The 25,779-nt window shown below is 48.1% G+C and overlaps 1 protein-coding gene across 4 annotated transcripts in view; it reads right to left on the reverse strand.

Annotated features, from left to right (window-relative positions):
* POLE (DNA polymerase epsilon, catalytic subunit) overlaps positions 1–14,400 on the reverse strand; it is a 34,397-nt gene extending 19,997 nt beyond the window's left edge. For 3 of the 4 annotated variants that reach the window (XM_059863879.1, XM_059863878.1, XM_059863877.1), the window contains exons 1-19: positions 14,155–14,400; positions 13,584–13,664; positions 13,462–13,506; positions 13,242–13,334; positions 12,557–12,711; positions 9,154–9,295; positions 8,783–8,863; positions 8,434–8,541; positions 7,925–8,035; positions 7,569–7,654; positions 6,766–6,885; positions 5,564–5,696; positions 4,863–4,976; positions 3,908–4,120; positions 3,113–3,220; positions 2,305–2,433; positions 1,393–1,495; positions 1,171–1,317; positions 435–580 (exon numbers count right to left, since the gene is read on the reverse strand). In XM_059863879.1, coding sequence (XP_059719862.1) covers positions 435–580; positions 1,171–1,317; positions 1,393–1,495; positions 2,305–2,433; positions 3,113–3,220; positions 3,908–4,120; positions 4,863–4,976; positions 5,564–5,696; positions 6,766–6,885; positions 7,569–7,654; positions 7,925–8,035; positions 8,434–8,541; positions 8,783–8,863; positions 9,154–9,295; positions 12,557–12,711; positions 13,242–13,334; positions 13,462–13,506; positions 13,584–13,664; positions 14,155–14,385 — 2,346 coding nt within the window. In that variant the 5' untranslated portion in view covers positions 14,386–14,400. The remainder of the gene's footprint in view (positions 1–434; positions 581–1,170; positions 1,318–1,392; positions 1,496–2,304; positions 2,434–3,112; positions 3,221–3,907; positions 4,121–4,862; positions 4,977–5,563; positions 5,697–6,765; positions 6,886–7,568; positions 7,655–7,924; positions 8,036–8,433; positions 8,542–8,782; positions 8,864–9,153; positions 9,296–12,556; positions 12,712–13,241; positions 13,335–13,461; positions 13,507–13,583; positions 13,665–14,154) is intronic. The other variant, XM_059863880.1, reaches the window with a different exon arrangement.
* Positions 14,401–25,779: the final 11,379 nt, after the last annotated feature.

Genomic DNA, 25,779 nt, shown 5'->3' on the forward strand with positions numbered 1-25,779 from the left:
TGTCAGCCTTGGGAATCGTGGCAAAAGAGGCAGCAGGGAGGCACTGCAAAGCAACAGGCTCTTTAATTAACTCTGCCAGACATAGAGCCCCTGGGCCTCCTAGAATAGTTTGGGGTGGAAGGCACCTTTAAAGCTCATCTCATCCCACCCCCTGCCTTGGGCAGGAACACCTTTTTACTAGACCAAGTTGCTTTAAGTCCCATCTAACCCAACTGGCTCTGGACACTTGGACGGATGGGCCAGCCACAGCTTCTCTGGTCAATCTGCGCCAGCACCCTACCTCCCTCACAGGGAAAATTTTCTTCCCAATAACTAATACAACCCTGCCCTCTATCAGTGGGATGCCAACAGAGTAATCCTTTTGAGGTTTTCAGCAAGGCACAAGAGGTCCCCAGGCTTGGCAAGACAACTTGACCAGCACCCAAGCTTGGTACCTTGTGCAGCCCCTTGAACTCATATCGGCGGTCCCGGAATGCTCGCACCGTGTCCACATAGAAAGAGTTTTCTCGTTGGCAAATGGTGGTGACTCGCTCCTCCACCTTGGTGACGTGGATCTTCTTGTATGCTTTGCGGCAGTAATCTGGTCAAGGGAGGAGACAGAGGGAGATTGCCAGGGATGGCTGCCCTGCTACAGAGGGATGAGCAGAGTAGGGATAGGGAGGCAGCTAAGCATAAGGCATGGGTGAGTGGGGGACAGTCCTACTGCAAAGGAAGAGGAAGATCCCAGTATGGAAAGATGCAGCACCTCTTTATGGGAGGTGGAGGGCCAGGGGGAAAACAAACTAATCATATGGCCCACCTACAAACCCAGGCTCTGAGCCCAGCCAGTTGGGTGGTTCTGCTGGACAGAACCACCTTCCCTCCAGGTGACAGGATAATGTGATGTTTCTCTTTCATTAACGGGCTTTATTTAGCAGCCTGACAAAAAATGGAGCCAATAATATTTCAGCTAAAATCCACGGTTCTCCAAGAGAAAGGGAAACACTGACAGAGGTACCAGTGTCTAGGTCCTTGTAGGAAGAACGCATGAGTCTGTTGGGATACTGGAGAAGTTCTGAGACTAGCCTGACCTCACCCCACAGCCCTAGGAGGGGTCACTACCGCTGAATACTGCTCATGGTCCAGGTTATAAAACACTGCCAGGATCATGACCTTGATTCCTATTTTTACCTGCTAGGCGCTTTTTCTCATACTTGGCTTGTTCTTCCTGGGAGAGCTCATGGAAGGCACGGGGTGGTCCATCAGGGAACAAAGGAGGGAACTTCTCTGACTCCAGCTGCTGCTGGATGCGGTGGTACTCACTGCGGCTGGCAGGCACTGCAGAGGAGGGCAGTGATCAGTCTCTCAGAGGAGAAGCAGGAATTTGGCTCCATCTCTGTGGGCTGTACTTACTGAACTCTCCTCTCCACTGCCACATCATCCGGCGCTGACAGTTGGCACCTGGCTTGTTGAAGTCACAGGCAGCACATGTGGCCTCATCCACCATGGCAGAGGGCTGGATGCAATAAGAGATACACAGGTGTTAGAGGGGACAGATCCCCAAATGACAACTCATGCTAGAACAGGTGCTGAGTGGCAGGAGAGCACAGGTGTGAACATCAGAGATAGTAGTCAGTGAGATCCCCTTTCCAAAGCCTTTCAGGAGCACTAGCTCCTCAAAACAACAGCTGGGTTTCTGGGAAGAGTTCTAGCTAAAGCTGCAGCAGTCTCTGAAGACCTAGCCATCCAGAGGACAATAGAGGTAGGGAAGGGGCTGGAGCACAAGTCTGGTGAGGAGCAGCTGAGGAAGCTGGGGGCTCAGCCTGGAGAAAAGAAGGCTCAGGGAGGACATTCTTGTTCCTACAACTCCCTGACAGGAGGGTGGAGCCAGGTGGGCGTCAGGACCTGCTCCCAGGGAACAAGTGAAAAAACAGCCTCAAGTTGTGCCAGAAGATGTTTAGGTTGGATATTAGGGAAAAATCCTTCACAAAAAGGGTGATCAGACAGTGGCACAGACTGCTCAGAGTGGCATTCTCCTGAAAGTATTTAAAAGCCATGTGAATGTGCCACTTGGGGACATGGGTTAGTGGTGGCTTTGGCAATGCTGGCAGAGTGGTTGGACTCAATGGTCTTAGAGGGACTTTCCAACCAAAATAATCCCATGATTCTACAATTCCATGGCAGCTTGACCAAATTTCACACCCAGCATCATCTGCTTCCCCTACCCTGCGGAGAAAGTTCAGCCCTTGCTTTTAAGGGGATCCAGAGGGATCATCAAGGTCATCTAGAAATCAGATTAGGAGAGATAAGACTGATGTTACCCACCTGCAACCTGTTGGTCAGAATGATGTTGGGGTACATGGCCCCCACATCCAGATGATAGATAAGAGGACACTCAATTCTGTTGGGAACATCCTTCAGGGAATTCAGCTTGGCCTTGATTTCATCACAAACCTGCGGTGAGATAAAGAGAAATTAAACTAGGGCAGGAAGGAGTTAATGAATCAAATACTTTTTGAATTTGGTTCTTCCTCACAGGCACACTTGCCACAGGCTCTGGGGATGGATCTAAAGGACCAAAGGAGCTGATCAGGGTCTCCTCGACCACTGGTGCTTGAGGTTTTGATTTCGATGTCCAGGATAAGCTATTCCATAAGGATACCTGGGAAGTGGAAGCAGCTGCTTCCTAAACATGACTTGATCGAGGACCTTTTCAGTGCAAATGTGTTAATGGAGACAACAGCAAAGATCAGAGGTCCCCAGTCTAGTGCTGCCCTCCAAGAAACTCCAGACTTGGATTTGGAGAGGGGCAACCTGCCCTTTTGTAGCTGGTAAGATTTGGGGAACAATAGGAACAAGAGCATTTGGGATATCTGAGGGGGTCTGCCTTCTCCCTAAATTCCTTCCCAGCTCTCTCAGAGCTTTGCTCCTGGTTGAACCCATGAAGGGAAAAGCAGGAGCTGCATTCTTCAGATGGGGCAGAGACCTTGATCTCCAGGCTGGGCTGTAAGACTCAGCCTGTAGATGGGCTTCTTAAGTCTTTTTCTGTAGAACATAAACCAAACCCAAACAAGCATTTTAGAGCTGCAGTCCCAGTTTCCTGCCCAACTCAGCCATGGTGCGGGTGCTGTACCTCCTGGAAGTTGGTGACCTGATCCAAGGGAAGACCCTCCTCTTCCTCAATGGCGTGCTGCAGGGTCTTCTCCACATGCTGCACCAGGAAGTCGAAGGCAGCAGGATTCTACAGGGACATGGAGATGGCAGTGAGGCCACAGGCAGCTGTCCCTGGCTACAGGCTGGCAGCTTCTGCCCCATATCCCTGTCCCTGCTTCGCTTGAGGACCTCTAAGCTGTAAGGGACATGTTCAGGCACTGGGGGAGGTGATGAAGGTAGCAGAAACAGGTAAAAAGCCCTCAGGAAGGGTTCAAAAGCAGCTCAGTTTGAGACCCCAAGTGCAGGTCCTCAGTTGAGGACCCCAAGTGACAGAAGCCTAACTTTCAAGAAACACTGGCTGAAAAACAAACCCAAACCCCTACTTCACCACCATCCCCTGCTGTCAACAAGCTTTGGATTGCTTGCTCTCCCACTGAAGCACAGATGGCCACTTAGAGATCTCCTCCCACCCCATCCCACCCCAGCTTCCGGAAGCAAGGGTCTCCTAGAGGTTGCCAAGCATTGGAACAGGCTGTTGAGGTCAGTGGTGAAATCACTATCCTTGAAAGTGTTCAGAAGACACGCAGATGTGGCACTTGGGGACAGTGGTGGCCTCCTTGGCAATGTTGGGTTAACAGTTGGACTTGGCAGCATTAAAGGGCTTTTCCAACCTTACTGATTTCTGTGATTCTAGATGCTGACCTAGAAGCCCAACAGGGATACACTGGAGATGCCAACAACATTGGAAATGCCAGGCTGGCTGCTGGCCCATTACCATTTTGAAGCGGCAGGGAATGTCACTGCGGAAGACCCCAGATTCCAGTGCTTCCACGTGGCCTCCCACATAGGTCTCTGAGTCCAGCACATGTCCATCTTCTGTAAGCTTGTTGAATTCCTGCTCCTGCTTGTTGGGGAAGATGATGTTGGCATGGTAGGCCTGAACCATCAGCAGTGCCTCGCACAGTGTCCCAGATCCTTTTCTTAACACCTACACATGAGAAACAAAATCTGGATTCAAATTAAAAAATAGTAGATTTAAATATCAGGAGAAACTTCTTCCCTGTGAGTGTGGTGAGGCACTGGACTGGCACAGATTGCCCAGAGAAGCTGTGGCTGCCCCATCCCTGGAAATGTCCAAGGCCAGGCTGGACAGGGCTTGGAGCAATCTGGCCTAGTGGAAGGAGTCCCTGCCCTTGACAGGAGGGTGGATGAGATTATCTTTAAGATCCCTTCCAACCCAAACCAGTCTGTGATTCTGTAGAAGTGCTGTCCCAGCACTGGCAAGACTGGACTGTCACACAACAAGCTGGACAGCTTCAGCTGGTGACACATCTGCAGCATCAAGTGCCTTTGTCAGCTCAACCAGGTGTGAACAGACAGACATCTTCTACATGCTTGACAGCTTCCTCATCATCCTCCCTACAGCTGACAACAGCCAAGCTGAACAAGTTCACTGACAAGTGAACTTGGCTGAGCATGGAGCATCAGCCTAGCTTTCTAGCTCCATCCCTACACTGCCAAATGTCAGGCGTCTTCTTATAGAAACCTGTCTCCAAACACCCCACGGCTGTAGGAGGAAGGAGCAGCCTCTAAATCCACCCTCCCTTTCTCCCTGCCACACATGCAGAGTATCTAGGCAGTGGGAACCAGATCTGTGGCCAGAGCATCCCTGCAGAGTGGGAATCATGGTACTTCACCCAGAAAAGAGATCATTTTGGGAAAGCACTCACCTCATCAGGCTCCATGGGAATGATGGTACACAAGGCAAAAATGAAGGGATGCACGTACTTCATATACATGTAGTAAGTAGCAACGGCATCGGACACTGAGTAGGTGGCCAGGGTCTGTCAAGGAACAAGAGAAGCAAATGAATCCCAATCCCATGTGAGAGTGGTTCAATAACAATGATCTTCCACTGCTTCCCGCTGGACATTCTCCTATTAGCAAGAAGAAGGAAAAGGCGTATTTACCCATAGCCTAGGTTGTAAAGAATAATGTGTTTGCTTCTGAGGCCATCCTGCTTTAGCTCTAATCAAAGAGCAACATGTCAGCTCTAACTCAGAAGGAAGAGGGAAGATGAACTGAAGGCACAGAATCCACCCAGTTTGGGTCTCAGGAAGCTGCTACAGGGCTCAGCAGAACCTCCTGCCTATAACACCTGGAGCAGGTCTCAGGTCTTCGTGGTGTTTCGGATTTCAGTGGTGCATTTTACCCCACACTAATGTAAATGAATACAAAGAATGCACAGTGCAATGCCAGGGCCAGAATCACTTCAGGAGAATACTGTTTCTTCTCCCCGTGAGCTCTTAAGGCATGGGAAATCTGGGGAGACAGATTCGGTTAACTTCCCAAAATCCACTCTAACTTACAGACTTAGTCATAGTGCAGCTGCTCAAGGCTTGTTTTCCCATAGAGCACAGGGAGAGAATACCTGAGGCTCCTCCGTGGCCATCCGGCACATCTCCTCAGGGTCCAGCTCCACTGGATCGTAACCTAGTTTTGCTTTAGCTGCTGCTTTCAGGTTGTGACTTCCCACTGGAAGGTAACTGTCTCTCTTCACCCACCTGGACAGAATCAGGAAAATATCAGTTTGTGCAGAGAAACAAGACCTGACCTTCAAAACAGGGTCAAGATTGTGAAGGGGACCTCAACTACCATGGAGATTTCTCACCAAGGACAGCCCAGCATCCAAGAAGAGTGGATGCAGTTGGACAAGGCTGTCCAGCTTCAGCTAGCCCAACCAGAACAACCCTCACTGTCCATCTCCCCACCACTGCTCATAATTTCTACCTTCCAGTTCCCTTAGTGGCTTTAAGATAAAAATTTCTCTGCTGAAGAAGACCCCACCTGCAAGAACATCCAGCTGTGCTCCAGAGCCCAGACTCTCCAGGGGGAAAAACTAACATAAAACCCTACAGTTCTGTCTCTTCCATGTGTCCTTTCCTTTTCCCTTTATGTCAGGAGGCTGGTAGGTGAGGCTATAGTCCCTTTCCCTGCTCCATTGGCCAAATCTTAACCCACTCCCTCCCCCTTTCTCTCTCCTCCCAAATCAGCAATCAAACACTGTCCTAGGGTGACGTTAGGATGCTGGTATCCCCATTCATGTGTGTTATTTATGCTGCATATTATGTTCTGTGCCTTCAAGACTGGCTCTGCAGAGTGAAAGGTTTGGTTTGGGCCTCTTATCAGCCACTTTCCACGGCCAGCGGGACATACAGACAGTGCTGTTTTTGCTTTTTGCCCTGCTTTTCTGCTTTGCTCTTGCTTCTGCTCTGCTTCTGCTTGCTCTTACTTTTTTCCCCTCTTCCCATTAGTTAATTTAGCTAAACAGTCCAAATTCCTTCCTGGACTGTTTCTCCTTTCTTGTTTAGACTTACTGGACCTGCTACAAGGCTACAGGGCAAGAGCAGTCTGGGAACCCTTCAGGGAAAGACTTGGCAGCTCCTTTGGAATGCAGCACACCAAGGGGAAGAAGACAACACAGGAATGCATTATTACACAGCTGAAGAATGTGACACACAAAGCTTCCAACAGACAGAACATGAGAACAGTATTTAAATACAACCATAGGTATTTTATCTGAACTGAAGAGATAAAGACACAGCTATGTGGTAGAGGGGCAGCATTCAGTACCTCAGACAGTCCATATGGATGCACTGGGATGCTTTGTATTCTCCCTGGCTGTCCTTCTGAAACCCAATTTCCTGATACATATTAATTCCATGAGCTGCTGCTCTTGCTTCCACAAAGGGCCTGAGGAAAGAGGCAGCATGAAGAGAAGGAGCAGAACAGCCATTTTCCTGCATCTCTAACAATGGTTCCATAATCGCTTTGTTACAAACTACCTAATAATTTTTTTCTTATGATTTATCTGTTTATAGACTTCCAGGTAGGACTTGAAACAACCTGGTCTAGTGGAAGGTGTACCTGGTCATGGCAGTGGGGCTGGAACAAGATGATTTTTAAACTCTCTTCCAACCCAAACCATTTTGTGGTTCAAGAGGCAAAGCTGCTTGCTTGTATCCTGTATCTGAAGGCAGAGGTGTGTAGTCCCTCTCCTCCTGCTTCCCCAGGCTCATCTGCACACTTCTTTCAATACCCTCCAGGTCTCTTTTGACCCACTTCCTGCTCTCCCATGACCGAGTTCATCCATATGCTGACATTCCCATATTGTCAAGGGTTTAAAAGCAGCTCAGGCAAGTGGATGGGGCTCTTCAGAAAGTCCTACTGCCAAGCCAATGACCACAGGATTTGGTGAGGTGCAGGACATGGATGCCCCACATGTGGCCACATGACCTCCCCACACTGTCTGAGCTATGGAAGGATGTTGAGGATGGAACCTGACTGTGCCCTCTAGCTCAGGTGACACATTGCCAGTTTAGTCATCATCCCTGATCTTACCAGTCAGCCAGTTTAGTCATCACCCCTGATTTTACCAGTCAAAGAAGTCTCCATTGTAAGTGACAATGATGGTGGGTTTTGTTTCCTTGACATGTTCAAACCATCTCCGGATTAAATGAGCCTGGGATGTAACAGAAAAGATGTGTAATTTAAGGAACTTCATCTCCTCCACAGGGAGGTGATGGATACCACACAGTTTGTTCCACCCTTCCTCTTTCCTCTGCACCTAGCCCAAAACTGATCTCACTCACCCTTATTCCCAAGAAACAAAAGCACAAACAGCCCTGCTGGACTTACTGGGATCCCCAGGGAGGCAATCTGCCAGGGAATGAGCTCTCTGGCCAAGAAAAGCTCCAGGCAGGTAAAACTCAGCAGAACAGAACTGACTTACCTCATCTGGTTCGTTAAAGACACAAAATGGACCCTCATACTCCGGCTTGGGAGTAAACTCAAAGTCTTCAATGTTCTCTGAGACAATCTCCCTGTTTGTGATCAGGTAGCCCTGAGGAGGTGACAAGAAGGCAGTTAGGAGGACTGAAGTCACAGACAACTCAAAAATGCTGCTCAAACAATGGGATGGTTTTCTCTTGAAAGCCAGAGCTTCTGTCAAGGGGGAACAACATTTCAGGAGTCATCCACTGAAGCGTCATTGACCATCAGAAAAGAAGGCCATGTAGAGACAACACAGGACACCAGTGTTGTCTCTGTCCTGCAGAGAAGCACCAACAACCTGGGCTGGGTTCCATGAAACATCACCCAGACATCAATGCCATTCCCACAGCCACACAGCATGCAGCTAGCAGCATGGCTAGCCTGGAGACAGCAGGATTAGAGGGTAATGCAGGGCTGCTTCCTGGCTTTGCTGCCCAAGCCCCAAGGAAATCATCCTAGTATCCTTACCTGCCCATCAATCATGTAGGAGATCATCATGATCTGGTCTGTGTCTGCATCAGGAAACTTCAAAGGGAGTTTGGTTGTTTCAATATCAAAGGCAAGAACAACAGGATCCTGGGCAGGACCAAATCCATTAGAAAAGATTTCAGAGCTGACTAAAAGGGTGTTTCCCATAAAACCCAGTGTTGGTCCAGTAAGTGAACCAGAACATCCCCGTTAATTGTTTTAGTGCTTTATCAACCCAAAAATCACTACCCAAGCCCAGTGTTTCCCCTGCTGCCATGGTTTTACACTGGCAGCACATCAGACACCAGTCTGTTGGGGCAGAACATCTGCACAAAGAACGAGTGCTCACCGGCCTCTCCACAAGGTCATCTCGGCGGGTGATTTCGGGTGGGTAGGTGTTGCCCCGGTATCGCACGTTGTACCAGTGAGCCTGTGGAGAGATGAGGGTGGCTAGTGCCTTATGGCAGGGCCACATCCCCATGTCACTCCATCCAGCTGCTGGGGATGGAACTGTGGCAATCACAGGCAGCCCAGAAAAAAAGTTCTAACTATTGCCATGCATTAATCAGGTAGCTTTTCTGTGTGCCATTAAATATGAAGCCTAGCAGAACAGAACTGAGCTCTAGACATGAACTCATTGTCACCAATACTTTTCTAAAGGTGTTGGAGAGAAAAAACTTTTCTGTGCTTCAGGAGTGTGATTGGGAAAGCAACGCTTACCACATGGATCTTCAGGTCGATGGAAAGGCGAACGTGGTAAGGCACATCATACTCCCGCATATCCACAATGTTGTCCATCTGGTTAGCAATTTTTTTTGAGGCTCCTTCCTCATCTGTGCTTAGACTGCCCCCACTCAAAGCACTGCAAGAGCAGAGGGAAGCAGCTGCCTTATTCATGTGTCACACAGAATCACTGGGCTGGAAGAGACCTTAAGTTTCAAACCCAGCCCTAACACCTCAACTACACCCTGGCACTGAGTGTCACATCCAATCTTTTTTTAAACACATGCAAGGATGGTGACTCCACCACCTCCCTGGGCAGATGATTATAGTACTTTATCACTCTTCCAGTAAAAAACCTTTTCCTAACATGCAACCTAAATTTCCCTTGAGACTGTGTCCTCTCATTCTGTCAGTTGTTGCCTGGAGAAAGAGACCAACCCCCACCTGACTACAACCACCTTTCAGGAAGCTGTAGACAGTGATAAGGTCACCTGAGTCTCTTTCTCTCCAGGCTAAACAATCCCAGCTCCCTCAGTCGTTCCTCACAGGGTTTGTGTTCCAAGCCCCTCACCAGCCTCATTGCCTCCTCTGGTACTCCAGTGCCCTAATGTCCTTCCCAAACTGAGAGGCCAGAACTGGACACAGCACTCAAGGTGCAGCCTCACCAGTGCCGAGTACACGGGAAGAATGACCTCCCTAGTTCTGCTGGCCACACCATTCCTGATCCAGGCCAGGAGCCATTGGCCTTTTTGGCCACCAGGGCACACTGCTGGCTCACATTCAGCTGGCTGTTGACCAGCACCCCCAGGTCCCTTTGTGCCTGGGCACTGTCCAGCCACACCATTCCCAGCCCAGAGCACTGCAGGGGATTATTGTGGCCAAAATGCAGGATTGGATTATTAAACTTCATCTTACTGGATTCTGCTCATCCCTCCAACCATTCCAGGTCTCCCTGCAGAGCCCTCCTACCTTCCAACAGATGGACACACGCTCCCAGCTCAGTGTCATCTGCAGATTTACTAATGAAAGACTCAATCCCCTCATCCATGTTGTCAATAAAAATATTGAACAGAGCTGGCCCCAGCACAGAGCCCCGAGGGACACCCCTGGTGCCTGGCTGCCAACTGGATGCAGTGCCGCTCACCAGCACTCTCTGGGCCGGCCATCCAGCCAGTTCTAAACCCAGCAAAGAGTGCTCCCGTCCCAGCCAAGGGCTGCAGCTTTTCCAGGAGTGTGCTGTGGGAGACAGTGTCAAAAGCCTTGCTGGAGTCCAAACAGACACATCCACAGCCTTTCCCGCATCCACCAGGGGGATCACTGTGGATGCCATGGGACAGGAAGAGAGAAACGGCAAGCGTTTCTCACAGCGGCTTGTGAGAAATTTTAGGGAGTTGGAAAGATGTGATAACCTGTTGACTATAAACAATTTCCAGGTGCTGTTTTTCTATCTTGTTTTTCTGTTCCTCTCAAGGACAGCGTGTGAGAAAGATGTTTTTGTTAGTTAGCCAATAGAATAAAATCTATGGTACCACTCTATAAAAACCACGTGGTTCTTTTGAATAAAGCCTTCTTTGCCTTTGCTACGATCCTGCCTCTTGCCTGTTCCTGCCTTGACCCCAGCGCATGAGTGACAGGTCACCTGGTCATAAAAGGAGACCAGGTTGGTCAAAAACAACCCAACCCTCCTAAACCCCTGCTGGCTGGCTCTGATAGCCTGGCCATCCTGTAAGTGCTGTGTGATGACACTCATAAACTGTTCCACTTCCTTACCAGGTACCAAGGTCAGACTGACTGGCCTATAATTGCCAGGATCCTCCTTCCCATCCTTGTTGTGAATGGGCATCACAGTCATCTGGAACCTCCCCAGTGAGCCAGGACTGCTGGTAAATGATGGAGAGCAGCTTCACCAACTCATCTGCCAGCTCCCTCATCATCCTGGGGTGGATCCCATCTGGGCCCATAGATTTATGAACATCCAAGTGGCTCAGCAGTTCTCTGACAGCCTCCTCCTGGATAACAGGGGGATCATTCTGCTCCCTGACACCATCTACCAGCCCAGGAGGACAGCTGTCCTGAGGACAAGCCATCTTCTCACTAAAGACTGAGGCAAAGAAAGCTTTAAAGACCTTTGCCTTCTCCCCATAAGCAGTCACTAAACTCCCTCCCACATCTAGTAGAGAACCAAGGTTGGTCTTGCCCTTCCTTTTGCCATTAATATATTTGTAAAAACATTTTTTATTATCCTTCACAAAAGTTGCCAAATTAAGTTTGGCCTAATTTTTTCCTACATGCCCTAGCAAGGCCCTTAAATATTTCCTGAGATACCAGACCCTCCTTCCACAGATGATACATGCTCTTTTTATTCTTAAGTTCCCTCAAAACCTCCTTGCCCATCCAGGCTGAACGTTTGCCTTTCCCACTCATCTTTCAGCGCACAGAGACAGTCTGTTCTGTGCCCTCAACATCTCTATTTTGAGCCACACCCACCCCTCCTGGACTCCTCTTGCTTCCCAAGGAACTCTGAATAAGTCTGCACTCCAGAAGTCCACTGTGAAAATTTTATTGATGTTCCTCCTTATTTCACCAAATATTGAGAACCCTATAATTTCATGATCACTGTGCCCCAAACGGCCTTCAACCACCACATCTTCCACCAGCCCATCTCTTCTTGTAAACAACAGATCTAGCATAGTCCCCCCCCTGCTGTCAGTCTACCAAGGACACTGGTGACACTGGCAGCAGGAGTCAGGGGAAGGAGAGAAATAAAAAATGTTAGATTATTTCTGTCTTGGTCACAATTAGAAGTAAGATTGCCCATTGCCTCTCTGGACCCTTTCACAGGGAATGGGCAAACTATATGACAGGCAACCAGAGATACCACCACACCCCATCCCATCAGCTCTGGGGCCTTTTAATGTCCAGCACAGAGCTGGAAGAACCACCCTGAAGATGGGTGGTAGAAAGGCATAGCAGGAGCCACACCCAGGCATGATAACTCTGAGGAGAGTTGGGAAATAATCAAGAGGGTCTAATTATTAAGTGGGTGTGACAGCACTGGCACAGATTGCCCAGAGAAGCTGTGGCCGCCCCATCCCTGAAAGTGTCCAAGGCCAGGCTGGACAGGGCTTGGAGCAATCTGGTCTAGTGGAAGGTGCCCCCGCCCTTGACAGGAGGGTGGATGAGATTATCTTTAAGATCCCTTCCAACCCAAACCAGTCTGTGATTCTGCAGAAGTGCTGTCCCAGCGCTGGCAACCTGGTCTAGAGGAAGGTGTCCCTGCTCATTGCAGGTGGGTTGGACTAGACAGCCTTTAGAGGTCCCTTCCAAACCAAAACTACTCCATGGTTCTATGAATTATTAACACGAGAGACTGACTGAAGCCCCTGCGGGGAGATCCCACCTTGACAGCATGGTCGTGTAGACATCACTCGCCTGGTCCTGCTCCCTGTTTTTCCTCACAGCAGGAGAGATCTCCTTCCGCACCTTCAACAAGTCCTCCACTGTTTTGAAGGACAGCTTGATGTAGTTCCTCTTCAGGCCTACCAAGTGGTTTGGCTGCAAAGCAGCAAGAAAATGGCAGCTCAGGGATGGGTACTGTGAGAGAAGGGTGGAAGGCCAACAAGACCGATGCAGGTGGAAGGATTGGCCAAAAAGGAGATGCTGATGTGGGGGGACAGTAAAGCACTGAGGGGAGATTCTGCTGGGTGTGTCAAGAGCACAAGAGCAGCACAGCAAGAGCCCAGCCAGCCCTGCTGCTTGTGCAGGCACCCACAAGTGGGATTTATCCTGGGAAAAAGAGGAAGAATGGGTCGAGCATGAGCAGCACCCCCCTCCTGCAGTATCCTCCTTCCTCCAACCACTTTAATTCTAGAAATTAATGTCCTGAACACATTGTCTGAAACAACTGATATGTTCAAGGAGAGGAATGTAATTACTGCTGATAAGCAATTAGCCACGCATTTCTGAGATGCCAGAGCACCAGGAGATTTAAGTCAAGCATGCTGCTTTCTCTCCCTGCTCATCCCTTCCTACATCACTAGACCTGTACAAGGTCCAAAAACAAAATGCTACAGAGGGATACAGACCAGATCCAAGTCCTCTTTGGGGACAGTTTCCAGCTTTGCAATCTTCCCTTGGAACTTCTTGGAGAGGAAGGAGGACACTTCCCGCTCACAGCCCTGTAAGAGACCCAGGGGTTGAGCAGGGCATCTTTGTCCTTGGGAGGGGATCATCCCAAAACAGGCTGCCCAGGAGGTCTTGAGCTCCCTCTCCTTTCCTGGGGAGCTCAGCCCTGCCCCTCCTCACCTTCTGGGTGGCAATGTAGAAGTAGGGCTTGTAGGGTAGGGCCACCTAGGAAGGAACAGACAGACAATGGTGACAGGTTCTCTCCTGGGACACTGTAGCCGCTTGGTCCCTCCGGCACCCACCTTGAAGCGGCTCCCATCCTCCTGGATGAAGTAGTAGTCCACTGCGCTCACTGACTGCCGGTCCTCATCCAGCACCTCCGTCTGCCCGTGGACACCAAGACTCAACAGGGTCCCTCCATGAGACTACCCCGGGACCCCACCAAGGGACTCTTTACCCCCGCGATTTACCGGAAGTGTCCGTGTGGGACTTCCCTCCCGGTAGTGCCAGGGAAACATGGGAGGCCCAGCAGGGACACTGGGTCTCCTCCCCCAAGTGCGGCCGGGGTCTGTCTGTCAAAACCGCCTCCTAGGCCCTATGAAGGGTCTCCCTGGGGGACTTCCTCCCCCCTCCCTACGTGGGGTATCTCCGTGGGACACCCCCCCACACACACACACCCCGGCTGTATCGGGGGTCTTCCCATAGGACCCCTGCCCCCAGCCCTACGGGCCATAACTCCGTGTGACTACCATCCCTGGTACGGCTGGGGTGTCTCTGTGGGAAACCCCTCCCCAGGCCCTATCGGGGGTCTCCCCACGGGACGTCCCGTGCCCCGTCTGTTGCCTGCTCGCCTCCCGCCGCGCCGGCCCGTACCGGGTGCATGTTGATGAGCCAGCCTGTCCGCTCACCGGGCTCTGCGGGCCGCTCGAAGCCGAACAGCGCGTCCAGACGGTCCGTGCGCTGTGCCCGCTCCAGGCGCTTGAGTGCAGACAGCGCGGAGGCATCGTCACGGCCAGACCCGGCACCGTCCGCCGGCTCCCGGGGCCCGCCTGGCCGCCGCCCCCGCCGCGCCGGCTCGGCCTCGGCGCCGTCCCGCAGCCCCATCCCAGCCGGCCCGAGCCGCACCTCAGCGGCGCCGCGGGAGAAATTTCCCGCGCTGCACCAGATTCTCGCGAGAGCGAACTCCCTTACCGCGCCCCGCGGCGAGACGACCAATCAGAACTCGGCCCCGCCTCCCCCGCCGGTGCATTCCACCAATGACAGGCGGAGCTCTCCCCCCTCCTTCCGCCTCCGGCGCGCGCCCCCCACCCCCTCCGCGGCGATCTGGGCGGAGCGGCCGGGCCGGGCCGGGCCTGCGGGCTGGCCTCGGGAGGACCCCCGCCCGGCTGGTGCAGCCCCGGAGCCCGGTCCTGCCCAGAGCCAGGATGCGGCTGCTGCTTTCCCGTTGTGGATTTAGGTAGCAGCGAAGTTAAGTACAGGTCCCAGACTGAGTCTCAAGTGGTATCTAACAAAAGGTTAACCACAAGTAATATTGTAACAAGATATGCAAGTAAAACAAGCAGGAGAGCCAAGAAAAGCAAGACAACGGAGCAAGTAAGATAAACGCCATCAAGAGCAAGATAGCAAGTTCTAACAGAACTTGCAAACTGCAAAATTAGCTAAAACCAAGTTAGACTGTGAAACAAGAAGCACCAAGGTATGTGCTAAAGATAGAGATAGAAAGTGCAAATGTGAAGAAGACTACAGAAGCCTTCATTAGAAGACTGATGACCACTACAGAAGAACTGACAAAGTTCTTTGTTGGTGAAAGCAACAAACTCTTGTAAAACCATGACACAGCTTTATGTAAATGTGAGCATGCTAATGATATGTTGTAATTGTGACATTGCAGGGAAGGATTTTTAAAATGTAACTGAAGGCTACAGAAGATTGAGTGAGTTTTCGGCAGAGAGATCCCCTTCTCTCTCAGTGCTGAATAAACAAATACCTGCTCTGTCGCCGTCTGACTATAGTTTTATTTTCTTGTCCAGTTTTGGGCTTCAAGAGACACACAGGTCCCAGAGACACACACATGGATGCAAACACAGGACACCCAGGACTTATAGGCACTGGACACACAGATCAAGGTGCATGCATCTGTAAGGTGCTGCTGTCATCAGCACCTTGCACAGGACCCACATCACACCGCAGCCCCCATTCCCACACCCCTCCCCGTGCCTGGTGTCCTCCCAGCTCACACGTTCAGCAGTGGCAAAGCCCAGGCTGATCCTTCAGCAAGGGCCAACCCCAATTGGTTTCTGGATAGGCCATGGATTAATGTGTCCCCTTTGTACAGAAAATCATGCTATGAAAAGCCAGTGCACATAGAGGAGACAGAGTGCTGGAAATTATACAAGGTTTAACATTTTTTTAATGTAACTTTAGTCAGGTTAGTTCGCTTTTGTCCAAGGGAAAAGGGAATAGAAGTTTCTTTTCAAATGACTATTTCACCGGGCGAAAACTGATGAGTTTAACACCTACATAGACTGGGAATAACCAGCAGACGCAGATACCGGCAGATAGGCAACCTTCAACCCCAGACACTGCCCCTGGCATGGTCAGAGACACCTGGTCTGGAAAAGACTGATAAGAGAACCAAGAAATGAGGACCAAATTAGCTTTGGAGTCGAAGAAATCTGTAAACAACAGGAAACCAAATACTAAGAACTGCCTAACTTGGGACAAATGCACATTGAACCCATGAATTTCTTTGAGGTTTGACTGTATAAAATATGGGGAAAATCTAGTAAAATTTATGTCATAGAATGATTTTCTCAGCATACCTGGGCAATGTGTGGGTGAAATTTCTGTTCAACATTCTGGCCAGAATAAAGCAATGCCTTGATTCTCTAACACTAAAAATGGTTGTTGGAAAGTTTTTTGTTCTCACCACAGTTTTGGTGACATGTTCATCCTTTCTATTTAACCTGAATTCTGAGAGTGCCAGGGGGGATGGAGGTCCCACTGAATTCTCAAAGCAGGCATAATCTTTTAAAGGTTCCCTCTGTAAAATGAGTTGCCCTGTTCGAGTCCACTGCCTTCACAAACCCATATTCAGAAATCATTTGTTAACTGATCAAATAAATGATCAGTTAGATCAGTCAGATCAAATAGCTGAAGTGGCTAGAAACACCTCTGGCCACCCTGCCAGCTGGCATACCACTACCAGGGGATATTTAAACTCTCTTGCCCTGGGCATCTCAAATACACCTGACATCTCTGTAAGGACTTATAGCCCAGGCTCACTCCCCCACCTTGCAATCTCCTTTGTAGTCTGGCTATTAACTTTAGCCAGGCACCGCTCAAAGCTCGTTTTGCTAAAATAAAAGGCATAAAGCAGAACATCTTGAGGAAGGTCTCTGCCAATGCTAGAGAGCTCTAATTACTCCCCATGGATTTGTTTTTACATTTGCATGGTCAAAGCTCCTGATATCCACTGTTTACTGTCCTCTATAAATAAATTTTTCCCTTTTTTCTACCTCACGACCTTTGATTATCTCCAACTCCACTGGTGGGAAAGACAGCAGCAGCACCACCACTTTGCCCTTCACCTGGCAATGGTTGAGCCTCAGGGAGCAGAGGGAGGATCCCGGAGACCTCTGGGAAGTGCTGCCTCTGAACCTCTCCATCAACCACTTGATTACTTTTGTCTCTTCTCAGTACCCTTCCTAATGTCCCCTAACGTTTATTATTTCTACCTCTTTTGGTAAATTCACCACCTCCAACAGGCGAGTAATTGAGCCCTCATGAGTGGACTTTTTTTTCCCTGCAAGTTTACAAACCTCTCCCCAGTTTTCCAAACTCAGGTACCACCCCACACGCATTTACTTTAAATCTGTAAATATTCACTACCTTTCCTTGATATGCTTTGCAGGCTTCTATTAAGGCATACAGTTCTATGGTGTTGGCTGACTATGTGCATGGTAACTTCCCCTCTTCTTGCAATTCCCTACTTTTTACTATACCATATCCGAAAACTTGTTTTCCTCTTTTTACTCTTGAAGATCCATCAATAAACACCTTTCCCCATTTGGCCAAGGAGTATCCTGTAAATCTTCCTGTTATAAATGATCAGATCGGCAACCAAATTTATAAAAAAAATTAACAAAGATTTATTATGTCAACAACAAAAAATAGTATTTTGAAAAACGACCACAGCTAAGGCAGCATCAACCCCAGAAGTCGGCGCTGGGTCAACCTGGATCTGACTGACAGAGTGCCAGCATCTCCTTAGTGGTTCACCCCTACTGCTTCATGCAGCTGGCTTATATCCCGTTTATTCGGCCTGAGGCAGAAATGACAGAAGGTTCTTTTGTGTCCCTTCACATGTATAACTGGGACCATACAGATGCAGAAATGTACAAAAGCCGGTCCAGAGGTCTGGATGGCTGTCTGGACTTCTTCAGAATAGCCTTCTTTCACATGTAACAGAGTATTGCTGGTGCTTGAGCTGGTAGTTGCAACATCCCCAGGTGCAAGTTCTCGGGAGTGGCTTAGACATTCCTGGGAAATCGGTGCTTATGGCCCGGGAAGGTTTCATTCTTACGTTAACGGGCTTGATATTATCTTAGCAATGTCTGGGAACTAATTGAATAGAAATAAGACTCTGCTCCCAGACAGGGTGGTCAAAGCCATATGTTGGATCTCACAATATTTTATATACATACACAGCATGAATTATCTCTACTATATACTACATTCCCTAGCTCATGTTATAAATAGGAAGCTTGACTAGGCCAATATTCAAGCAGCAATCAATTTATTAATTAATATGGTAAAGTATGAGCAACACAGCGCTGGGTACAGTGGGGGAAGTTTTCCCTCCAACTGCACACTGATGGCTGGGGCTTACAGATATTTATAGGGGAACCCATAAGCTTTCTGAGCAGTTTCTATTCCAAATTTTTACTCATCAGCAGTTTCTATTCTCAATTTTTATGTCACAATTCTATACACTATTGTCATTTAGTTTTTCTCAGGATGTATCCTAGGTGGTGGTCCTGTGAAAGAAGGAAGGAGTATTTAATCTGGTGAAGTCCAGCTTCTAGATGTGGGTCCACCTTTTGATTGCAAGGACCATAAATCTCATAACAGTGATGTCCAGCTTCCCTTGGTCGAGGCTATTAATCCTTGAGTTGATGTCCATCTTTCTTTCTCAAGCTGCTTTTTGTTATGAACAAAAAAAGTTACCTTTTTTTTTAAGAGAAGGAGCTGCAGAGGAGTTTTCAGTTGAGCTAGGAATTGATCGCTGGCCAAAAGTTCTTTGTAGTGAAATGTTAGAATCACCCCTTGAGTATCCTTAAGTACCGCCGTTTAACTCTCTATTGTGGAGAATTCTTGTTTTTCAGAACCACCCTAGCCTGTTGCCAGGAGGATGACAACCTCCCCTCGGACGGTGGGGAGAGGGAGAAATTTGCATCTCAGGAGACATGCAAATTTATCTCAAACCCAAACTGCACTGGGACGGGACCTTCACCAAATCCTGGAAAATACCCCAAAAAAGACGAGCCAAAGCAGAATTGAGAAGTCAGGGTGGTGTCTGGACATCAAGGCCGTGGTCCGGAGCTGGCAGAGATGCTTGAAAACCTCGGTCACTCCTCACCCCAACTAAAAATGATGCCAGTCGGACCCAGCACCCCCTGGACTGATAACCCAAACTGAGAAACCTGGGTATACCCCCATTGTCTTTACAAGGACACAACTCCCCACTTTGGTCCTTAGGGGACAAAGCTGCAAATTCTCCTTTTTTGGGTCACTGATGGAAGCGGTGGCAGAACTCTGCAGATCTGCCAATAAACCCCACTTTGAGCTGATCACTCTAATAAAGGCATTAAAAAGAGGAAAATCTCCAGCCCTGTTCATTTCCTTTTCACTGTTTCGTTAAGGAGCGAGATAAGCGAGTTTCCTTTCTATACTTTCTAAAGCTATAGTTTCAAAAGATCCTTACTACAACCAGTACTCTAAAATTATACTTTAAAAGGTTATTATTGCAAAACTCTTTAAGGCTTAGCAACAAGCAGAAAGTTCTTGTCAAAAAGCAACATCTTAAAACTGTAATTCAAATACTCCTAAATCAACTTGAGACTTATAAAGGTTAATTGCAAACAAAGGATAGGTTCAAAGGACTTCTTCCATGCTTTATTTTTCTCAGTCATTATTAGAATTCGTCTTTATAAGTGTCCCATGGATGGTTTCCACATGTATTACAATCACAAATACACGTTGCCTGTATGTACCTGACACGAAACACAGCTTTGTATTTCACACTTGGGTATGGAGATCTGTTACCTGGAAACAGTCATGAGTTTCCTTTAGGTTTCCTTCCCTGGGACCAGTTAAACAGACTGGGTTAAACCTTTACCCACTGCTCAATTCTAAATCCTCCTGTTCCATTAGACAGGTCTTGAAATAAACAGGGCAGGAGATCTTTCTCCTTTTCAATGCCTTTATTAAAGATCAGCTCAGGTGAGAAGAATCAATGGGTCACACTCACACTGACGCTGCTTCCAGGAGTGGCACGGAGGAGGAGGAAGAATGCAGCTTTGTCCGCTCATCTGCAGGCAGAGCTTGGGCTTCCGTCCTCATGAGAGCACCAGGAGATTCCCAGCTTTGTGGTGTGACATTCAGGGTCCTCTTTCTAGCCAATGTCTTTTTAGGTTAGAGTGAAAGGTAAAAAGGGTCTCAGCGGACACTGTTCCTCAGCGGATTCTGTTCCTCACATCTAGACATCACTTCAATCTCTTAATTCTGTGTTGGCTTGTTGTTTTTAGGGGCTTTTGCTAGGTTTGGTGAGGGGCTTCCTCATTTGCATGCCAGTCCGGTTGTCCCCTCTTCTTCACTGTCATGGGAGCAGGGGTGCCATCCTCCAGGCAGCAGCAGGGTGGTACTTGACAAAAAGGGGAATTCTGAACCATCAACAACAGGGAGTTAACGACCAACTATTAACAGGTGATTACAGCATGAAACTATCAACAAGGAACAGTTAGAACTCCACCCTGGCAGCAACTGGCCCAACCTGTGAACTCTGCAACCTTTAAAAAAATGGGTAACTTTTCTACTCATAACAGGTTTCAAACTGTAACAATCTAGTGCTGGTCATCCATTTAGAATTTGATGCCAAACTTTAATAATACAACCATTAGTTACCATTGCAGTATATGATAGAGATAATTCATGCTTTGTAACTGTATAAAAATTATAAGAACCAACCATGCCTCTGACCCCCATGGCCAGAAGCAGGGCCTTCTTTCTATTCAACGATTTCCCAGACTCATCCAGACAAAATCAAGCCTGTTAATGAATGAATGAGTCCTTCTCGGGCAATGAGTAGCCATTTCCCAGGAATGTCCGAAACACTCACGGGCATGCACCTAGAGGAGATTACATCGAGGACTGCCAACATTCTGGTTATAAGTGAAAAGAAGAGAAGCTCAGACAGCCATTCGAACCTATGGACTAACTTTTGTATGAGTCTGAATCTGTATAGTCCCTGTTATACATATGAAGGAACATACAGAAATCTTATGTCATTTCTGCTTCAGGCAGAATAAACTGTATATAAACTGGCTACCTGAAGCAGTCGGGGTGAACCACTGGGGAGAAGCTGACACTACATCCGTCTGATCCAGGTTCACCCAGCGTCAAAGTCCGGGGTTGACGCTGTCTTGGCTGTGGCAGTTTTATAATATTCTATCTGGTTGTCGATCTAATAAATTTATAAATTTTTTTTATAAATTTGGCTACAGATTTGATCATTTACAACACCATCAAAGCTGTGGCTGCACAGTTCTGCAGATAACAGAGCCTCAGTCACTGTTAGAGGAAATGATGGGGCTACTTCCTTGCCAATGGGTCAAATGTTTTAGCACTAGAATTGCTTTGGCCCTGTTTAACACACACATACAATTTTTTATAAATTATCAGCCAGAAATCTGAATTAATAAATGCAAAAGATTTTATTTTATTTTTGTGACCAAAATACAGTCCTCAAAAAGCCACAGTCAAAGAGACAGCGTGGAGCCCGGGATCTGCACTGGGTGAACCTATATCTGACCTCTATCGCATCAGATCTCCCTCTGTTCGCAAATGCCATTTCCAGCGAGACTATTTTATATGCTTTTTTATACCCTGCATATGTATGAAAGTTTCTTTCACTGTGCAGGCTGGACAATCACTGTTTCCTGAGTAGTGGCAGGTGCTGATCATGGCAGGGGAAGTCACGTATTTAGATGTATCTTTGTTGGTGACTTCGGTTATCTGGATTGATGGTATCTATGAAGCGATGCTCACCCTTGGGTGTTTCCTGATGGCTCCGGAGGAAGACCATCTCCTGTGCTGGCCACATCTGTTCATTGGTAAATGGAGCATTGTTGTCCTGCTTCCTTCAGGAGTTTCGAGATTCCAGAGTAAGTTATCTGTCCCTAGGCTGCTTGTGGTTAGAGATTCATTGGATTTTACAATTTTTAGAACATACATTCTCTCCTTAAAGCATTAATTACTTTATAACATATATTACACAAGTCAAATTCCTCTTCAGAGTCTGGGTAAAATTTCTTCTAGTGTCCATAACACAACATTGGGGCTGAGTTTAAAAAGTCATAGAATAAAAAGTCCTTAATTCAGGTCCTGCAATACCCTACTGTTATAGATGAGTAATACGATGGTTGACTCTCACAATTACAGGACAAATATTATGTATATGTTAAGAGAAGTTTTGTAGATGTATAGTTATGTTTTCCCCCTCTTGCATTGTTATCACAGGGTAGTTGGGTCATTTGGGAGGGTTGGCTTTTTACCATGGTAACACCTGACCTCCAACCAGGATGTAACAAAGTGATCTCCACCACTGGACAGCGAAGAAAGAGTTGATTGACAAGACTTTGGGAGGGGCTAAAGGTTTACGGGTGGGGGGGGAAACATCCTTTATGTGGATGAGCACATGCTGATAGAATCCTTTGCTCCCGGTGCTGTATTATCTTCTCTATTCAGTTTTCTGTTGTATTTTTGATAAGGTTTTCTAACGTTGATTTGGGTGGGGCAGGGGGGAGTGGGTTGGAGACAAAGAGACCACTCACCCTGATCTTCATGTGGTAACAGGGAGCATTTATTCTCAAGCCCTTCCTTATAAAGGGCATTTGAAAAACCCAGTCTGGATGCTTTCATTGGTCTGATCTCTATGCCCCTTCAGGTTCTGGCCAGTGAAATGCCTGCAGCCTTGGAGGAGATGTGACTAGGCGAGGCCCCTGTCAGTCAAAGCAGGGGCTGGTACATTCACACAGGACAAGCCAGGCCTGCACTGTGATACATGGCAGCAAGGTTTAAATAAACCTTCTAAATTTTTAAAAGTGAGTATCATTTCTCACACTACTAATCCTAAAAATTGTCACAGCTCCCCTTCAGTCCTGGGCAACAGCACCTCTAAGATTCCCTGGATCCCCTCTGGGCCAACACACCGCAAACATTCAGTCACAACATGCCCCAAACATTCAACTTTTCTTTCCATCACCTCTTCCTTCCCTTCCAAGGCCCCCTCCAAGACACTCCAAGCCCCCCTCCTCCAGCCAGAAAGCAATTTCACAGTGGATTCCCCTACCATCTCCTCCAGTTCTCCTAACAGAAACAGGTCCTTCACATACTGCAATAACCTAATTCCTAGGTACGGAGTAAATGCTTTCAGTATCTTGTCCAAATATGACCAGTTCTTCTGTGTATCCCTGCTGAAGGACCATCCTGGTCTTTACTATTTTCCCTTCTCCCTGCTCTTCCCATGCAAAGGAAAATACTGTTTACTATGCTCTGTAAGTGGGCATCCCCAGAAATCATCTTTTAAATCAAGTTCTGAATAGCAGCAGTGTGAGGAGGAAACCTGGTTCAAGATGGTATAAGGATCTGGGACCACGGAGTGCCTGCGTTCAAAAGTCTCATTTATTATTCTTAGGTTCTGCACCATTCTATAAGTTCTATAAGTTCCATCTGATTTCTTAACTGGAGTGTCAGGAAAATTAATCCACAAACACCAACCAGAGGTTTATGTCCTAAAAGGAAGCAGAGGGGTCCTGAAACTTCATTCAAATAAAGGGAGAGGCCATGGGGCTATCGGGCATTTCCCTTGGGGTCTGTCAAGCTTTTAGAGGACACAGCCTCCTTTTTATCCCAATTTCCCCATGAGAGGGACTGCATGTCCCTCTCTCTTTCCACATTGGCTGAGGTACTTGAGAGGTACTGACTTCCCAAAACACCTAAGACCCCCTTCTAATGTATTGCCCCTCCCCCCCCACTTTGTCTGCTCCTTGTGTCACTCAGTGGAGTTCCTTCTGGAATTTATGGTTCTTCTTATTGTTTTCTTCTCTCAGTATCCAATTTTACTTATCAGCAGACCTACAGTTTATTGGTAAAGACAAACCTCTCTCATTCCATTCATCAATCAGTGGAATCCTTCCCATTGTTTCTTTTATCTCTCAGTGCTAGTTTTATCTACCAGCAAACTCAGTTTGTTTATAAAGACAAGTCACACATTCCTTTCAGGAGGATAGGAGTGTTATGGGGAGACATACATGTCTCCAAAAGACCCCGCTTTAACAGGGACTCAATAACAGGCTGTAAGCTTGAAAGAGGGTATCGATTTTTTTGACACGACTTATCCTGGTTGCTTCAGAGTAATTTGAAGAGGCAGTTTTCCATACTGCCCTGGAACTGCCAACACTTCTGGGTTCACTTTAGCATAAGCTTTATCAGCACAACAGCACTAGCCTCCCCATCACCCCTCACAACACTAACTCACACTTCCAACTCAGTCATTAAATCCCCTCCTAGTAAACCACAATCACAACTAGGAACAAACAGAAATTCACAGTTTTCAAACCCATCTCACATATTCACCAATAGCAGTTGAATAAAGTGCACTGGCTTGTATTTCCCACTGACTTCCTGAATTATTAAAAGAACCCCTTTTGACATAAAATCTAAAGTAAACAGAGAGACTCCGAAGTCTACTAGGAAACACACTTTTCGGTTCAGACCCACCTTGCATGTTATCAAGGGCTCCAGTGTGGTGAGCCCCCAGTACAAGAGGAATCCTGATGCCCTTAACAATCCATTTCTAAAGGATTTTTGGGGGTTTTTTTGTGGGTCCCCCCCCCCCCCCCCCCCACAAATGGCACATTGATGAAAAACTGTCACCCCTTCTTACATATACCTGATGTGCCTTCCTAACCAATTCTTGCAAGGGCCCACTCTGTCATCCCTCCAGCCAGTGCTCTCACTGTTTGTGGGCTCTCATGTTCCCAAAGCCACCGAACTCTCTGCAAAATCACTCACCTCCCCGGTGACCCAAACAAAATCCCTTCTTATATCAGGCCAGGCTTTGGTGATAGATTATATCTTACACCGTATACCAAAACCAGTCCCTGTCCTGCCGCAGTGTCCAGACGTGTCCCCCAGCACACTCATCCAGGTCCCTGGGCAGCTCTCCCAGCATCACAAGCTCTGTAAAGCACAAGGTCCTGGTGGATGGGCACAGCCGATGGTGCCACAAGGATAGGCAGATAAAACATCCCACAGCCTCATGGGGCCGGGGGGCCACTGCAGCCCCTGCCCGTGGGCATGGTGGCGTCAGACACTGCCCAGCTCTGAGCCCTGCAGCCTCGGCTCTGTCCCACACCTCCTGCACAGGTGCCCAGCCCATACCCCTGGTCCCACATGACACCTGGTCTCAGCGCTCCTCGCCATAGAGAAACTCCCTTAAGTCCTGAGTAGTAAGTGGAAAAACACAAATCCTCCACTCTGGCTCCATAATGACCTGGGGAGGGGTGGAGGCATAGGAACAATATCTCCCTGTTTTCCCTATCCTGGAAGCTGGGAATAGAAAAGACTTGGGCCTTGTATTAGACTGTATGTTTTGAAGATAAGGTGGCGAACATCCCAATCCTCACTGTTTCTCTTTCCTCATCACATAGTCTCCCTCTGCTGTTTGCTTCAACCATATTCCTCCACACTCCCCTTCAAACAATCCTTTCCCAAACCAACACCATCAGTCTCCTGTTGCAGAGAGTCCTTCTTGACTTCCCTTATTGCCCCTTCTGGGTATGGCAATTGCCGAGACCCTTTCTCAATTTTCCCTTACTGCTCTCTCTGGGCATCCATCCCCCATTGCTGAGACCCCTTTTCAACTCCCCTTATTACCCCCTCTGGTCATCCATGTCCTTCACTACCTTTGGGAGAATGTGAAAACCATCTCAACATTCTCCCAAAGGACCCTTTGGAGATATTTTGGGATCATCAACCCTTTTCTTGATTTTCCTTTACTGCCCTCTCTGAGCATCCTGCCTCTCTGGGCATTCTGCCTTGTTTTACACCCTGAAGGTCCCACTGTACTCACTGGTGACATCTCCAGTGGTCTTTTCCTGTGGACTCTTCTTGGACCCCTCTGGTCTGCCTCTTGTCTGTCACCTGAACAGTCTC

The sequence above is a fragment of the Haemorhous mexicanus genome, chromosome 19 (assembly GCF_027477595.1).
Source record: "Haemorhous mexicanus isolate bHaeMex1 chromosome 19, bHaeMex1.pri, whole genome shotgun sequence".
In the NCBI taxonomy this organism is placed as follows: Eukaryota; Metazoa; Chordata; class Aves; order Passeriformes; family Fringillidae; genus Haemorhous; species Haemorhous mexicanus.